General features: G+C 44.0%; 1 protein-coding gene across 1 annotated transcript in view; it reads left to right on the top strand.

The window, feature by feature from the left end:
* Nucleotides 1-224: 224 nt before the first annotated feature.
* GMDS (GDP-mannose 4,6-dehydratase) overlaps nt 225-17,865 on the top strand; it is a gene marked incomplete at its 3' end in the record, with an annotated part of 610,459 nt that continues 592,818 nt past the window's right edge. The window contains exon 1 of the mRNA XM_080710891.1: nt 225-329. Within this exon, the coding sequence (XP_080567017.1) occupies nt 228-329 (102 nt within the window). The 5' untranslated portion in view covers nt 225-227. The remainder of the gene's footprint in view (nt 330-17,865) is intronic.

The raw sequence follows: 17,865 nt of genomic DNA on the forward strand, positions 1-17,865 counted from the left end.
TGCTCGGACGCCCCGCCCCCGGCCCGCCCTGGCCCCGCCTCCGGCCCGCCCCCGTCCGGCCTCCCGCGCGCCCCTGTCACACTGTGGCGGCCGGCCGCGCGGTGCGCTCGCCCTCCTCCTGCAGCCCGGCGAGGCCGATCGCCCTCGGGCACACCCCCGCGCCCGCTGCCCTGCCCTGCCCTGGGCCCCACGCCCGCCCGCACGCTCTCCTGCCCGCCCGCGGCGACATGGCACACGCGCCGGCAAGCTGCCCCAGCCCCCGGGGCTCCGGCGATGGAGAGATGGGCAAGCCCAGGAAGGTGGCGCTCATCACTGGCATCACCGGCCAGGTGAGTGCGGAGGCGGGCGCGAGCCGGGCCTGCGGACGCCTGGCACGTGTGCGCGACCCCTCCGCCCGGGCTGCCCGCGTCGCCTGGATCCGGGCGTCCCGGAAGGTGTCTGCTGCCGGCGGTGGGACCGACGTGCGGCGGGGGTGTGTTGCACGTGGAGGGCGGGGAGGTATCACTGGCCTCTGAGGATCTTGCTCCGGGGGCTTGAGCTTGTGTTCTGCACGAGAGGGGGCAGGACCACCCTCGCTCACCTGTCGGCCAGGTGATCGCAGCGTTGATTGAATTCTCCCAGCCCAAGAGAGTGCGGTTGGGATTTCAGGCTTTGCAGATCCTAGTGCTTGAGAAGGGAAACGAACCAGTTATCTCGCTATGATTATGAATTGGAGTCCTCTTGCTTTAGATCGCTTAACTCCAGTGCTTGGAGGGCAGGGAAGGGGGTGCCTTTGCTGTTATGGTTTCCCCTCACTAGATGATCTGATAGGAAAGAAAAAGTAAAAGTAAGTCGTACCTTGGAGTCCTCTCCTAGGAAACATTTGAGTGTGGGGATGGGAGATTCACAACAACTTTTTAAATTGCACGAACTTCTGAGATTCCTCTCCATACATTTTGCAGGTATCTGACAGATGGGTCTAGAACTGAAGGTAGCGTTTCCTTTTCCAAAGATATGAATGAGTTCTTTGGGGGAACTCATCGTAATCGGATGGAGCTGTCCCGAATGTTGGAGCCCTAAGTTGCAGGCTGATGGTGCCTAGTTTGTGATAGTTGTCTCCTAGAGGTGTTGCAACAGGTTGGCTGGACCACTGCATCTTCTTAGCAAGCGTGTTGTTTTAGATTCAGCAGTAACCAAATGATCATTGCCCACTTACTGATCTAGGAGGAAAAATGCCTGGGTCACTGGAAAGCTCCTGGTGGTGACCAATAGAATGCTGAAAAGATGATAACGAAGATGATGATCACAGCTAATACCTATTGTGCTTACCTTTGCAACTCTCATTTCTCACAGTAAACTCCTAGTTATTTTCACTTTGTAGACGTGGAAATTGAGGCTTAGGAATTTAGATTTGCCTGAGGTCAGACAGCTGGGAAGTGTTCAGTTGGAATTGAAACTTTGCTCTCAGAGCTTCCTAGCATTAGAAAAGAAGTTGAAATTGGTCAGACTTGCAGTCCCAGAATATTAGATAATTTCAATTATTTACTGGATATTGAAGAATTCCTAGTTTTTTTGTGCATCTTGAAAACTTGAAAATTGGTAAGAGGGTAGTTAGAAGGACCCAAGGTTGAAAGAAAACCCATAAAGTCAGGCAGTGAGATAGGTCAGGGCCTACGTACTTTTCTCTTTCTCTGTGTCTCTTTCTCTCTTTTTTTGTATGGTGCTAGGGATGGAGCCCAGGGCTTTGTAGGCATTTTCTACCCCTGAGCTACACCCCCAACCCTGACTTCTCTCTTTTTTAATGCAAGGGACCTTTCTGCAGAGTATTTCTCCTTGTTCCAGGTTCTCAGACTGGGTTGCAGCTTAAATATATACTAAATTTATGTAAACTCTTAAAAGCAGAGATCTTTTTAGTGTCATCAAGAAATCAGTTAAGATGATAGTGTGCTGTGTTGGTATGGCTTATACTAATTTAAGCAATATGAATCAGTGCAGGTTCGAGACAGAACGTGCTGTAGACCTCTGAGAGTGGTCATTTGGGTGGCCAGGAAGGCTTGGAAGTGGCCTGGTGTGTCCTACAGGCTGCAGCTGGGGGTGAGGGCGTCCACTTGGAGCACTACACTCAATATACCCTGGCCGGAATTTCTGGGCTCCTTTCTTTCTTTCTTTCTTTCTTTCTTTCTTTCTTTCTTTCTTTCTTCCTTTCTTTCTTTCTTTCCTTCTTTCCTTTGTGGTACTAGGGATGGAACCCAGGGGCATTCTACCTTTGAGCTATACCCCCAGCCCTATTTGTTATTCTTTATTTTGAAACAGGGTCTCACTGAGTTCCAAAGGGCCTCACTAAGTAGTTGAGGCTGTATTTGAACCATTATCCTCCTGTCTCAGCCTCCCATATGCTGGGATTACAACCGTGTGCCATCATGCCCGGCTAACTCACTTAATTTCTAACATTAAGCACCTGCTTGGCTCTTGGGCTCCTGAGGTCTCTCCGTTTCCTCCAACGTCTGTCCTCAGCATCATCTCCTTACTTGATTGGTGTTGTATTAGCTTCCTAGTGTACACCTTTGCACAGTGCTGGATTCTGCAGCCAGCACATAAATAGTTGCCGATGGAATTCACCGCTCTTCTGTGCTTTTTATTTTCTAGGACAGTGACTCCCAACCTGGGCATCAAGGATCCCTGCAGGACTGTGACATTAATGCAAGGATTTTATACCTTAGTGGATATTTTCTTGGTGATATTAGCTGAACATTTACTGAGCTACTCACTCTGCTAGGCATTTTATATAACCTTACTTAAAGGACAGTTGTCACATGTCTACCCATTTTACACCTGGAAAAGTAAGGCTAACTATGTTTCTTGAGGTCACACACTTAATGAATATCAAAGCTAAGATTTTAACCCAGGAATCAGACTTTAGGAGAGTTGCTCTAAGCCATTTTGTTATAGTGCCTCAGGTAAGCCACATCGGGGGGGGGGGGGAGAGACATACAGACAGACAGACAGACAGACACCCACTAAGGTCTTAGATTCAAATGCCCTTTCTCTGGCACATAGGGTTGTCATGGCAGATGTACCAATGAGCTTAAATGTGTTGTTCCAAGTTCTTACTTGACAATAGCCCAGATAGCCAGGGTGTCTATATTATCTGCGACCTGACTCTAGTATATATTCTCAAACTTCTTATTCCTGCTTTCCCCTCCTCTCAGCTTTTTTCTTTTTCTTTTTCAATGCTGGGGATTGAACTCAGGGCCTTGCACACTGAGCTACATTCCCAGTTCTCTCCTGTCTGTTCTCGACACAGTAGTGAGTCCTTTTTCAAAGTGCACGCCTTATTCCGTTGGCCTCCAGGTGCGCTGCCTGCCCTCCCCGAAGCTCTCCACCGTTGTCTACTGATGTTTGCTGTTCTTCACTGCGCTCCTGGAAATGGTCTTGCTGTGCTTGGAGTGTTCTTGCTTTGTACTTCTTTGGGGTCATTATTTGTGGCTGAATGGACCAGGCTTATTTTTTAGCTTGACCGGAAGCCTCAGTGTTCTTAGGCCGATCCTGCCAAATGCAGCTACTCCAGGAGCATTCTTGTATTTACATATATGCAGCCCCTATTGGTTGCATAGGTAATTTATACATCTTCCTTCTTCTGCCTTGTAAATTGTTTTAAAGACAGAAATCTTGTTTTAGCCACTTACCTCCTGTATGGCTTCGTCTAGTGGATTTTCAAAAAATTTGACTTACGTTTCTCACGAACAGAACACATCTTTAATGCACATCTGCACTCTGCAAGGCTTGTTTAATGCTGCTCAGGACAAGAAGACATGGAAGATGTCCTCTGTGCCTACCAGGATCCCACAGTCTTAGGACAATGCACACGAAAAGACAGTTCACATGAAAAAAAAAATGAGTATTGCACAAAAGTGTTAGTGGCCAAGTGAGTACTTGATCCAATTTTAGGAGAAGTCATTGAATGCTAGAACCAGAAGAGATTGTTGAGGGTGAATAACATACACAGTTGGCAGAGAGGCAAGGACAAGTCTGTAGTAAAAATGGGAGGAACATCACTTTAAAAAAAAAAAAAAACCTCATTTATATCACTTCCAAAAAAAGGCTTTTCTTGTGTGCCAGGGATTGAACCCAGGGCCTTGCTCATACTAAGCTCTGCCACTAAGCTACACCTCCAGCCCCCATATCCAAAGAAAGTTTTTTTGAGGTGGTTTCAATAAAACACATATCATTGAGCCTTATCCTAAGAAAAGAACGAGGGGCTCAGGTTGTAGAACATGTGCTTGGGATGCCTGAGGCCCTGGGTTCAATCTCCAGCACTGCAAAAACAAAACCCCCAAAAAGGAAAAGTAGGAGTCTACAAGCAAAGGCATTACAGAGGGGAAAGCACTGTAAGAAGACCCAGAGCTGAGGGCAGCTGCTCATGGTTGAATATAAAGTCCAGCTTTGATCTTCCTGACCATGAAGTCAAATGGCCAGGTGAATACTATTAGTATTATTACGGCTGAACTCCCAGAGACACAACTTTCAATCAGAAGACTCAACAATATGACACACAATATACTCGATGGTAGGTTTTAAAACAAGGCAGAAATGTCTTTCTGGGGTATTCTTTTATGACCCTCTAGTGAAAGGAAGAAACCCCACTTTTTGGTAGTAGAGACTTGCAAAATTGGATATACAGTGTCTGTGGGTTTTTTTCCTTTGAGATAGGAGTTGTCTCAATCTGGTTTCTTCCAGGAGAGCAGCACATTGCAGCTATAGGTTGCCTTGTGCTGCTCTTGGGAAGAGAGTCTGATAGTCTATCAAGTGGGTTTTATAGTAGGGTTTATTTTTTATTTTTTTATTTTTTGAGGTACTGGGGAAGGAACTCAGGGGCATTCTACCTCCGAGCTACACCCCCAGCCCTATATTTTAGTCTATTTATTTATTTATTTATTTATTTATTTTTGCATGTCTGGGATAGAACCCAGGGGCATTCTACCTCCGAGCTACACCCCCTGCCCTATTTTTTATTCTTTATTTTGAAACTGGGTCTCACTGAGTTGCAGAGGGCCTCACTAAGTAGCTGAGGCTATCCGCAAACTGCGATCCTCTGGTCTCAGCCTCCCGAATGCTGGGATGACAAGTGTGAGCCACCATGCCCAGCTTGTCTTTTTATTTTTTAAAAACAGGGTCTCAATGAGTTGCAAAGGGCCTCACTAAGGAGCTTAGGCTGTCCATGAACCACGATCCTCCTGTCTCAGCCTCCCGAATGCTGGGATTACAGGTGTGCACCACCAAGCCTGGCTGTAGAGTAGGGTTTAGATAGAAAGAAATTAACATGATGAGGTCCTTCCCACCTGCTGGCAAGCCCAGGTTTTGCTAAGGAAGTGGGTTCGATCTGGCCAAGTATTTAAACAAGGACTAACTCAAGGTTCTAGAGTTCTGCAGCAGTGGCCTGGCTAGTTGTGGTCAAGTAGAGGAACTTGGTCTGCAGAGTGAAGATAACAAGGTGTAGGTTAATCTTGCAGCGATGAAGGAGTGGACCCTTTTACTTGTCAGCTCAGGTCACTGAAGCCATAATTTATCTCAAACTTTTATTTTTTATTTTTAGTAATTTCATTTAAGTTGATTTTAGCTGCCAACAAACAGCCCTGGGCTTTAAAGAGAACACATTTTAAAAATGGATAACCCGATTCACTGGACTGAGGTAACTAACACAGAGTTTATCTACTTCATTTAAAAATTAATTTACGCCGGGAGTGGTCACGCACCCTTGTAATCCCAGCATTCGGGAGGCTGAGACCTGGAGGATTGCGGTTCGCGGACAGCCTCAGCTACTTAGTGAGGCCCTCTGCAACTCAGTGAGACCCAGTTTCAAAAAATAAAGAATAAAAAATAGGGCAGGGGGTGTAGCTCGGAGGTCAAATGCCCCTGGGTTCCATCCCCAGACCCACAAAAAAAAAAAAAAGGAAAAGAAAAGAAAAAGAATAAAAACTAATTATTCTGGGAGTGGTCGCACACCCTTGTAATTCCAGCATTTGGGAGGCTGAGACAGGAGGATTGTGGTTTACGGACAGCATTAGCTAGTTAGTGAGACCCTGTTTCAAAATAAAGAATAAAAAAATAGGGCTGAGGATGTAGCTTGAGGGTAGAGTGCCCCTGGATTTCATTCCCAGTACTACAAAAAAAAATAATTTAATTTTCAATTTTATAAAGTGGTACTTGAGAATTGACAGGGATTATCATTGTATCGTGCTCCTTAAGATCTTTAGGTAATACTTGAGTTGGATTATCATAGATAGGAGGGGCATTTTCTCTTATGGCTTTGCTTTCTAATACCTGTTCAGTTTCCCACAGGTATCTATATCCCAACAGAGATCAGAATAATCACATATGTAGAAGGAGCTTTAGGGAAATGTGATGAGATCTATTAAAAGAAACCTATTTGATCATGGCGATTACAAGGGATCCTAGTGCCAAATCTGTATCTAGTTCAAGGAAAGAGGCCTGTGATGGATTAGTGATGTTTGCCTGGGAGAGGGCTGGGGATGATTGATGGTAATATGCTTGTTCTTTACGAGACTGTGACTCTTTGGGGATAGGAAAAATACCCTAATCAACTATTCTAGAACAGCGGGCACAGGCTAGATACTCCAAATGCTTGATAACTTAATTAATCTTTAGTTATGTAAAACTCTCCTGGAATTTGTAAAGTCCATTTGTTATCAATAGCAATGAACTGTTAGGTTCCTTATTGGTTGGGTAGAGGCAAGATGCTTTCAAGGTACTGGGGAGAACTGGACAGTATAGAGCTAATGGAGGAGCTGAAGTTTAGGGAAGGAAATGGTTTATTATGACTTTAGATCTAAAGGACCTGGGATGTACACATTCACTGCTGAATCTAAGCTATTTTCTGTGGTTTAGTTTGGAGAGATGCACCTTGGGCGATGCGCTTTTCTCTCTTTACTTTTCTATTAATCATTGCCCCTGAGCTATAGTTCTTCACTTCTTTCCTCTCCTAAATTTCAAAGCTTCAGTATTAGTAATCATGATTAGTTTGTTCAACAAATGTCTGAGTGCCAAGTATGTGTGATGTAACAGCGAAAGAAAAAAAAACCAAACAAACTAACGTTACCATTCTTACTACCATTCCTAATACTAGCAGTGGGGATGATGATGATAGGTGTAATTATGATATTGAGCATTGGCTTTATGTGAGACACTGTTCAAAGTGCATTACTTGTTGAAGAGAGCACTCCTGTGAGCTGGTTTTCTTAATATCCCCAAGGAACAGAGGTTAAGGTTATGGCCTGAAGGTCGCTTGAGTTGTCATTTGCAGAATCACATTTCAAATGTAACTCTCAGTAATCTTCTCCTCTTCTCTCTCTTTCATTTTCATCCTCCTCCTCCCCAGAGATACTCTGTCACTGAGCTACAGGCCCAGCCCTTTTTATGTTTCCTGAGTTACTGGGATTACAGGTATGTGTCACTGCACCTGGCTAGTAATTTTATTTTCCATTACATTTGGAATTAGTATCAACAAACGAGTTCAAAGGAAAGGTAACTAAATTGAATATCAAATATAAAAAAAAAGGCATTTCCAAACATCTTTAGCTGTTGTGGAAAGGTAGGTTATAGTAATGAAATAAGCCTATATTAATTACTCAGCTATATGACCCCGGTTTATATTTGTTGGGTCGTATATTGCAAAGATGTATGGATTATATCCTTAGTTGATTCTTTGGAGTATATGTGTTGATGACTATTAATCTTGTGGACTCTCTGAAGACCAAAACTGTTGTGCAGTGGAGCAGAGGACAATGAGTTGGCTTTCTAGACCAACTTAGATTTGAATTACTAAAAGTTTAAGGCTTTTAAGACTGCATAGCTTTAGGTGAGTTACTTATTTCTTCTACTAGCTTGGTAGAGTAATTCCTACTAAACAGAAAACAACTTTGCCACGTAGCCCGGGCCTTTGTCCCATTATTGAAATGCACATTCTTTCACCATGTTAAAAATGATAGAAATGTCTTGAATTTTAAGAAAGGAGCGGAATGTGGGAGGTATTAATATGAGGCCTTGCTTTGCATGGGTACTCCATTAGCTGGGGAAAGAGGGAGTGGCTACGTAGTATGTAGAGTAAACCCCAAGGCTCTAATGTCCTGGGAACCCAGCGGATTTGTGTGTCTTATCAGCTGAATGGGTAAAGTGGATCTGTCTTATCTTCTCATATAAGAGGATTGTGGGCAGTGACTTCCACTCCAAATCTTCCCTGCTGGGATTTGCTGTCCTAGGATGAGAGGTGGACGTTATGAGAGATCAGAAGGGAAGGTCGGAGAATGGTTTGGGGATGTGTCGTGGGGTGTAGGGATGCGGGATGAATTTGAGTAGTGAAGAATGGAGGCAGGAAGACCAGCTCTTGTAATTGTGAGGACATGAGGTCAGGGATACAAACAAGGTGGCTGAGAAGGAAAGGGAACGGGAGCAACGGCACTGTGTGGTTGGCCCCGCAGAGGGGCTGCGAGGAAGGAAACCGCTAGCCATCTCAAGGTTATTCTAGCGTTGGAGGCTAGCTGGATGGTATTAACCAGGGCTAGAAATGCCGTGTCTCAAAAGGAAAACCAGTTTTCTGTGGAGGGTAGTGAATTCATTTGTTCTCTTGAGTTTAAGGTGAAGAGCTTGGCATTCAGATTCCAATAACCTATAAGCTATTTGATGGGAATGCAGGTGAGGGATCGTCACCTTGTGTCTTATAATAACCTGGACTGTGTCAAAAAGTCAGAGGTGACTTCTCATAGGGTGGCAGAGCCCTAAAAGTGTCCTTGCTCTAACGAGTGCCCCTTCCCCATCTTCTAGAACTTTGTGGCTCCCACTGAGCTGTCATCAAAACAAACATTTCCCTCTAGTTTTGTGATTGAAGTTGACCAGGTTACTCCAGTGTACCTCTTCCCTGCTCCTTCTCTCATTTATTGTCCGTGTTCCTCTAATGCCACGTCCCTGTCTTAAGGTCCCCACAACTTGCAGCTTGTCACCTCTTTTCTTCCTTCCTTGAGAAATTGAAAAGGCAGCAAGGTGCTCCATTCCGCTGACAGTTGCCACAGGAGCTCAACACATATATAAACGACTGAAGGATACTTGAAAGCTAATACAATGAGAGAGAGATTATTATCAGCGATGTTCTTAGCAGTGGGGCACCAGTGTGCCAAACCTGGTCTTTGGCAAGTCAATAAACAGTTTTTCCCGCTGAATCTCGTGACTTGCCATAAGCATGAATCCATTTATTTATGTAAATATCTACTTGTTGTTTAGGTATTCAGTTTTCCAAAACTGAGTTACAGAGAATTGAGGTTAGATTTTGGACTTAGTGACTTTCGTTGCTGAAGCTGTTGACCTCATTTTTTTCAAGCTGTTCATATTGTGCCTTTAAAAAACTTATATTACATGGGAATTTTAGGGCTGTCCTTTTTCAGATATTTATTATTTATTTATTTATTTTGGTGGTACTGGGGTTCCTGGAAGCCCTTCTACCTCCGGGCTACACTCCCAGACCTACTTTTATATTTTTATTTGGAAACAGGGTCTCTTAAGCCAGCGAGGCTGGCTTCGAACCTGCGCGATCCTCCTGTCTCTGCCTCCCAAGAGTGGGGATTACAAGCGTGCGCCACCACGCCCGGCCTCAGATATTCTTGTTAATATATATATTTTTTTAAACTTCAAGGGTGAAAAATAGACTTATTTTTAGAAAGTATTTATTTTCATCCGCTAATTACACTTGGGAAATGTACCAGCAAAGCTTGGTAATATTGTATATATATGTGTGTGTGTGTGTGTATATATATATATATATATATATATATATATATTGTTTAAGTGCTGGGTTTGATTACCTTGTGAAGTGATTGCTTGGTCATGTTTAGTAGAAACATGTTTCTTAATGTAGAGTGGAGAAGTCTCTAATTTGGCCCTTTAAAACACAATTTAAAGTTAAAGTGTAATTTTCAATGTTTCCTAAAAGGGTACTCTATTTGTATAATGTTACAAAAATGTTAGCTTTCTAGTACTTCTTTTTCCAAATTGTGTTTTTACACATGTTCTTTCAAAATGATGAGTTGGAATTATGGGATATATGCAGGCACTAGTAACAGTGTTCAGTGATCAGTACTTAGAAGGAAGCATATTTATTGTAGCTTAGAGTGGAAACTCTCAACATACAATCATGGCTGTAAGAGACCCACAGGTCAAAATGCAGGTATGGAATATGCTCCTGTTTGAGAGAACAAAGTCCAGGAGACAGACAGAGGGAGGCTTGTTGGTGAAGATTACGGGAGGCCTGAGGTTTCCCTCTGCTCGCAGGCTAATAAGTTAGCCTCGTATAGTTCATGGTTGATGGCAGAAGACGAGCTCCTGGGTCAGAGACAAAGGACTTTATCACTCACAGCACCGTAGGTAGCGGGAGCTTTATTTTGGAGCACTTCTTTGCGTAGCACACACCCTCCAGACCCCGGGGGCATCACAGCAGTGGGCTTAGGTGGATTAGGTGGATGGTACCTATGCCGTGGGCATGCACCACAGCTGAGGAGACCTGAGGTTAGGAGACCACACTGTGTGTGCGATGAGGTTTTGCTTTGCTGCCCGGACTGGTTTTGTATGTGGTGCTGGGGATTGAACCCAGGGGCATTCTACCTCTGAGCTGCAACCTCAACCCGTTTTTTTTGTTTTGTATTTTAAGACAGGTCTCACTAACTTACAGAGTACCTAAGTAGCTGGGGCTGGATCCTCCTGTCTCAGCTTCCCAAGTACTGGGATTACAATTGTATACCACCATGCCCGGCCTCCAGACATGGTTTTGAACTCCAGGCTGGGCTTCAGTCATGATTCCACCTGTCTCCTGAGTAGCTGGGCCTATAGGCGTGTGTCATCATGCCTATCTAGGAAACCCCAATCTTTTATAGAAAGTCGTCTAGTAAACTTGCCTGGCCTTTGCCTTGAGGGAGACATTATCTTTATGCTGTATAGGAGACAAATGCTCTCTGTATGTGTGTGTGAGAGAAAGAGACAGATAGACAGACAGACAGAGAGACACTCTATTTTACGGTCTGTCTACTTTACACATGTCTTTGAAAAGGTAGTTCTGAACAAAAGCTTCCAGTTTCATGTACTTGCTCACGATATGTGCAGATGTGGGAGAGACTGCTGGAGAACTGCTTCCCCATCCTCTTTGCTCTGTTGCTGAAATGCACCAGTTTGACAGTCGGGAAGATTTTCCTTTTATTTCTCTATGTATCTCATCTCTGTGGGGTTTTTGAGCACATCAGACCCCTATTTTCTTTTTGCTTGAAGAATAAAAAGACCTGTATTTAGATGCTTAGTTCAGGTCCCTCCCGCCCCAGCACTTGGGATCAGACCCAGGACTTTGCACAAGTTAGGCAAGCTCTCTGTCACCGAGCTACACGCCCAGCCCAGGTGCTTACTGTGGAATGGGTAAATAGGCATTGCCTTCTGGAGGGGCATTTTAATATTTGCTAAATGTATGAAAGTGGGTAGTATAGTAGGCTTGCCTTCAATGAAATAAGTTCTGTTTGGGGTTTAGAATATCCCCCCAAAATCTCATGTGTTGAAAGTATGGTCCCCAGTGCAGCAATGTTCAGAGGTGGGGCCTGGGTGGTGGAGGTGGTCATGGGAGGCATATTTTTGGGAACGCTATATGTCCCTAGTCTCCTCTTCACTTGCCCAACCTACTTCTGGACACCATGACTGAGAGTGGCTTTTCTCCATCATGTAGCCTGCCGCTGTGTTTTCTGCCTTGGGGCCGGCCGACTATGGACTGAACCTGAAACCTTGAGCCCACATAACGCTTTCCTCCCCTAAGCTGTTCTTGTTAAGTATTTTGGTCATGACAATGAAAAAGGTGACATAAACATTAAGTTTAGTCTGATAAGTTAATTATTTGGTATGAAGCTGGGCGTGGTGGCGCACACTTGTAATCCCCACGCTTGGGAGGCTGAGACAGGAGGATCGCACCGGTTCGAAGCCAGCCTCAGTTGCTTAGTGAGGCTCTCAGCAACTTAGTGAGACCCTGTTTCCAAATAAAATATATAAAAAAAAATAGGTCTGGGAGTATAGCCCGAAGGTAGAAAGCCTCTGGGTTCCACCCCCAGTACCACACACACAAAAAATTAGTTGGTATGAAGACCCCCCTCCCAGAAAGAAGGCACATCCTTATTTGCTCTAGACATGGCCCCAGTCGCATGATTCCAGCTCAGGAGGAACTGTCCCCTCCCAATCTGGCTCTGGGTGAGCACAGGCTCTCACTGCTTTCTCATTTACTTGCATATAAAAGAGACTGGAAATGTAGGTGTACAATAGATCATTCTTTGGGACAGGATGGACAAATGGGCCAAATCTAGCCGCCACCTGTTTTGTAAATAAAGGTGTGTTGGAGCATGGCCTTACGTGTTTAATTATTTTTTCTGGCTGCTTCTACGTAGCACTGAAGAGCTACAACAGACGCCATGTGTCTGAAAGCCTGAAATATTACCTGGCTTGTTATTGAGACAGTCCCAAACCTTGCTGGCGTTCTGTCCTCCCAGAGTGGGTGGTTGAATTGCCACTGATGTAGATGGGAGAATGTAGAGACAGAAAAAATGAGGGTGCTTTGGAGAAGATGTTTACCTTTCAGGTTCAGAAGAGAAGGAAGTTAGTGAAAGAAAGAGAAAGCGAGAGAAAGAGAAAGAGAATGAGAACGGAGTGCTGAGTAATATGGAATCTGAGGGAGGCCAGAAATCTGTTGTTTTGGTTTTGATGGTAAAATACGAATAACAAAGCTTGCCATTAGTAACATTTAGTACATTCACAACGTGCAAACCATTACCACTGTCTAGTTCCAGAACTTTTTTTCGTCTTTTTATTTTATTTTATCTTATTTTAATTTTTGGCACTGGAGGCTAAACCCAGGGGCATTTTACCTCCAACCTACACCCCAACCCTGTTTTACTTTGAAATAGAGTTTCTCTCAGTTGCTGAAGATCTTACCAAGTTGCCGAGACTAGCTTTGAACCTGTCATCCTTCTGTCTCAGCCTCCCAAGAACTGGGGTTAGAGGTGTGCACCACCACCTCTGGCTAGTTTCATAACATTTCTTATCATCCAAACTACAACCACATATTCATTCTCCCTTTTCACTAGCCCTGGCTGCATTCCGTTTGTACGAATTTTCCTGTTCTGGATATTTCAAATAAATGGATTATCCTTTTGCATCTGGTTTCTTTCACTTAGCATAATTGTCTTTATTTTCTATTGCTATGACAGCACACCTGAGACTGGGTGATTTGTAATGAAAAGAGGTTTATTTTGGCTCATAGATTTGGGGGTTGTAAGGTCCAGGATTCCTTGGCTGCATCTGTTGAGGGCCTTGCTCTGTGGCTGCTTCATGTCACTGTGGAGAGCAGAAGGGAAGTGAGCCCACATGGATGGAGACATCGCGTGGCCACGGAGGATGCGAGGCGCAGTCCAAGAAGCCGAGCTCTCCTTATAATAACCTGTTCTTGTGGTAACTGATCTAGTCCTCGAAGAGTTAGAACTCACTCTTGCAAGATGGCATTGGTCTTACTCAAGGGCTCTGCCCCCATAACCCAGATACTGCCCGTCAGGTCCCACCTTCAGGTCCCACCTCCCAACACTGCTCCACTGAGGAATTAAGCCTCAGCAGGAGCTTTCGTGGGGCTAAACCATCTTCAAGGTGCAATGTTTTCAAGGTTCATCCATGGCATAGCATATATTAAAACTTCATTTCTTTTTTAATGGCTGAAAAATATTTCCTTGTATAGATAGTCTACATTTTGTCCAATCACCTGTTGATGGACATTTGGGTTGTTTTCACCTTTTGGAGTATCTGAAAAATGCTACAGTGAACATTTGTGTACAAGTATCTGGACACCAGTTTGAAGTTTAATGAAAACGAAAACCATTTTGCACACGGAAATGCATGAAGAACATGCTCTCAAAATAAAGAACTATAACCAAATTATGCTTATAGCTATATGAACAAGTTTAGTATCTCAGTGGTTTTTCATTGTGCTTAAAGAATGGGTTATATGTGTCATGGGTTGGCATTAGTCCACAGACTACATTTAGGAACCACTAGTGAATACTACTTTAAAAATTTTACTTGGCTGCTTCTCAGAATTCAGTTTCTTGGGGATAGGAATCTTCTGTCTGAAAAATGGTGACATTTTTCAGACTCCAGGGTAGGGTACATGACCTCATGTATATATGATCTCTAGTGAGGCTGAGCATTGGGTACCTGGCCTGTCTGGAAGAGTACTGTACCTTAAAATTTTTCATCTGCCCTAGTATTCACTTGACATGGAGCACCGTGAAAGGTTCTTGGGAAGCTTCTTTTGCCATGCTGGGCAGACTCCTTAGGCAGTTTTCATTCCTCATCATGCAAATTTCCAGCAAATCTAGTGGAGTCAAAATCCCCATTGAGCCGGGCGCACGCTTGTAATCCCCACCCTTGGGAGGCTGAGACAGGACGATCTCACAGGTTCGAAGCCAGCCTCAGCTACTTAGTGAGGCTCTCGGCAACTTAGTGAGACCCTGTTTCCAAATAAAACATAAAATAGGTCTGGGAGTGTAGCCTCCTGGCTTCCACCCCCAGTACCACACACACACACACACACACACACACACACACACACACAATATCCCCATTGAGCACTTCCCCTCGTTTCAGCACTGTACCTATTCTCTGAGTATGTTTGGAAAGAATATTCAAATCATTGTTGTGTTGTTTCAATTTTAACTCGAAACTGAAATCAAGTTTGGGGGCATTTTTGGGCAGTGACAGATTTTTGAATTTTTCACCAGGCACTCTTTCTTGTCTCCTTTCTTTGTAATGTTGACTAGACAAGCCAGTTGTTTTTCTGAGTTGGTGAACTCTGGCAGGCGCAGTGCATGGGGAGCCATATTAAATGTATTGAAGGCCGGGCATGGTGGCGAGCCTTGTAATCCCTGTGCTTGGGAGGCGGAGACAGGAGGATCGCGCAGGTTCAAAGTCAGCCGCGCTGGCTTAAGAGACCCTGTTTCCAAATAAAAATATAAAAATAGGTCTGGGAGTGTAGCCCAGAGGTAGAAGGGTTTCTAGGAGCCCCAGCACCACCAAAAAATAAAAATAAAAAAATAAAAAAACAATAAATGTATTGAGTGAGTTTCTCTAGGTAGACGGAAAGATTTTTTGGCAGGGGCGGGGGTTGGAGGGTTGTTTTGAGATGAAGTGATTTTGCATAGTGGATTTTGCAGACTTTTGCCATCTATCTATTTATATGTATCTACTTATTAGTCATATTGGAGATTAAACCCAGGGTTTTTGCATTGCTAGGCAAGTGCTTAACCATTGAGCTATATCATTGCCATTTTTATTTTTATTTTTTTTTTCTTGAGACACTGTCTTGTTAAGTTGCCCAGGCTGGCTTAGATCTTGTGATTTTCCTGCCTCAGCTCTCTGAATAGCTGAGATTATAGGCATGTGTTACTGTGCCTTCCTTGCTTCAGTGAGACTCTGTTTCAAAAAAGACTAAACAAATAGGGCTGGGGGTGTAGCTCAGAGGTACAGTGCTCCTGGTTTCTATTCGCAGTAACACACACACACACACACACACACACACACACACACACACACAAAATAAATAAAATAAAATAGGTGTTGAGCAAGTATTGAAGTTCGTCTGTTTTTTTTAATTCAATTTTTTCATAGACTAGAGTGGTTTTTAAATTTTACTACTCACCCATTTTGCAGTTTTGACTAGTTGGGGAACTTTTGAATTATTTAAATTGATATAGTATTTCCTTTCCATTGAGTTGTCTTTCATCCTTACTGATTTTTATATAAAGGCTTTAACATATTCAAGCATAATGAAAAGTTCATACTGTTGCCAGACTACTATTATGGGAATTTTGGTTTTAATTGTTAAAAAACTACAGAGTGCATTAAAAGAAATTCTTTTATCTAGTCCAGGCAAGTGATTGGGAGCCCAATCCTAGAAATCATAGGAGGTTTACATATACAGGGTACAACAGTTGCGGAGGGATTAGGGTTGGGTCTAGAAATTACTGTTGAGCTCTTTGAAGAGCTTATGCGACTTAACCTTTATGGGCTTTGATTTTTTTCCCCTCTGTATATATACAGTTCAGGAAATAGATATAAATATTCACGAAAGATAAAGGCATCTAAATTTCCCTTTAGCTTGCCTAACTTAAAATTTACTGCATGTGTACTGGAACCAAGAATTTCGAGAGATGTAAAGTTTGGGTTTGGGGAAGATTTCAGGAGTTAACCTGCTTGCTGGGCATCTGATGACGGCTCTCATGGAAGAGGCAGCAGCGATGTTCCGGAACATGGGCTGAGGCTGCCCCTCTGGGGGTGTGGAAAGGAGTGAGCTGTGGGGTTTCCCAAGTGAAGACACTTACAGAACAACCAGGTGGCAGTTTAGTCTTCCTCGGGCCAAACAACCAAGTGTGCTTTGAAAGGTTATCTTTATAACTCCATGGTTTCTGTTTCCTCTTTAATTGTAGTAAGGTTGTATTAATAGGCAAACATTTTCATCAGGAGTGATGCGGGCAAAAGACCCATTTCTACTATTTGAATCCTTGCCTTGAAATCTAGGGAAGTCTGTTTGTTTAACAAACAAAGGCAGAGGAGAGTCAGGTGAACACGAGTTTGATTCCTGACCTTAGTACTTACTGGGTGCTGTGGGCAACTAAATCTCTCTGTACCACCCTTATCTGTACCAGGAAGTAAAAAAAGAGCCTTGCGCAATAGCATCCAGGAAATGGGGGCGCCATGGCCCTCTCACTTTGATTTTTCCAGTGATCAGTCTGGGTGCTGGCGATGATGTCTGGCCTCCCAATGGGCTGATGAGTCTTTTGCAGTGGAGTCCTGGGGAGGGGCAGGTACCGCCACAGGACTAGTCTCTGGCCCTAATCACTGGAAATCCACCCCAGGGCCTCTTGCTTGCCATTCCTCCTTCCTCTTTCTTCTCCACTCCAAGCCTCTGATGCTTTTGCTGCCAAGAGCGGGACCATCCCCTTCCATTCCGTCATTATCCACTGGAGCCCCATTTCCCCCTATGTTCTGATGTCCTACCTGAGCCCCGTGTGATGAAGTTGTCAACAGAGAGTGCTGGGGATAATTCTAATTCTAGAAGGCAAAGAGGTGCTCCACAGCACTGCCTGGTCAGAACTGAGCAAGCCATTGCGCGCACACACACACACACACACACACATGCATTATTCAGTCTCATTCTTCATACTATGCAGTTCAGGAACGAAATGTGTGTTCAACTGAATGTCCTTTCCTGGGAGAAATGGGTATATGTTCAAATAACTGATTTTGTATGTATTCTCAGAGGGATTTACCCACCCCCTTCTCATCAGTTCAAAAGCCCACAAAACTTAGGTTGTGGCCTGACCCCTGTAGTTCTGGGGAAGGGCTGCTTTCTGGATTATACTCTGCAGGAATTTGGATTCTTTTTCTTAAAAGCAGTTTTACCGGTTTAAGAATGAGGCGGGCTGCTTAAGGTGGAGGTGGAGAAGGGACAGTAAAAGAAGAGGAAGCAATTATGAAGGGAGAGGAAGAAAGGGTAAATGCTAGAAGGCTCCAGAAGCTCCAAGAAGCCCAGAAAGGTGGTAACGTTGGCTGTTTAGTCCACACTCTCCTCTGTGGAAGAGTTCTTGTAGGTCCTGATGAGGCATTGTCTATATTTAATCCCCAGTGAAATTTGTATTGACACAGCCCAGCTGGTTATATCCAGGTGGTAAAGCAGGCCACACCCAGGCAGGCATCTGCCCTTCTTGTGTCTTGAGGAAGAGTGGCTGGGGGAGACCAGTGTGTTTTGTTTTCAAGTTC

This window comes from Muscardinus avellanarius (genome assembly GCF_963383645.1).
Source record: "Muscardinus avellanarius genome assembly, chromosome: 14".
Lineage (NCBI taxonomy): Eukaryota > Metazoa > Chordata > Mammalia > Rodentia > Gliridae > Muscardinus > Muscardinus avellanarius.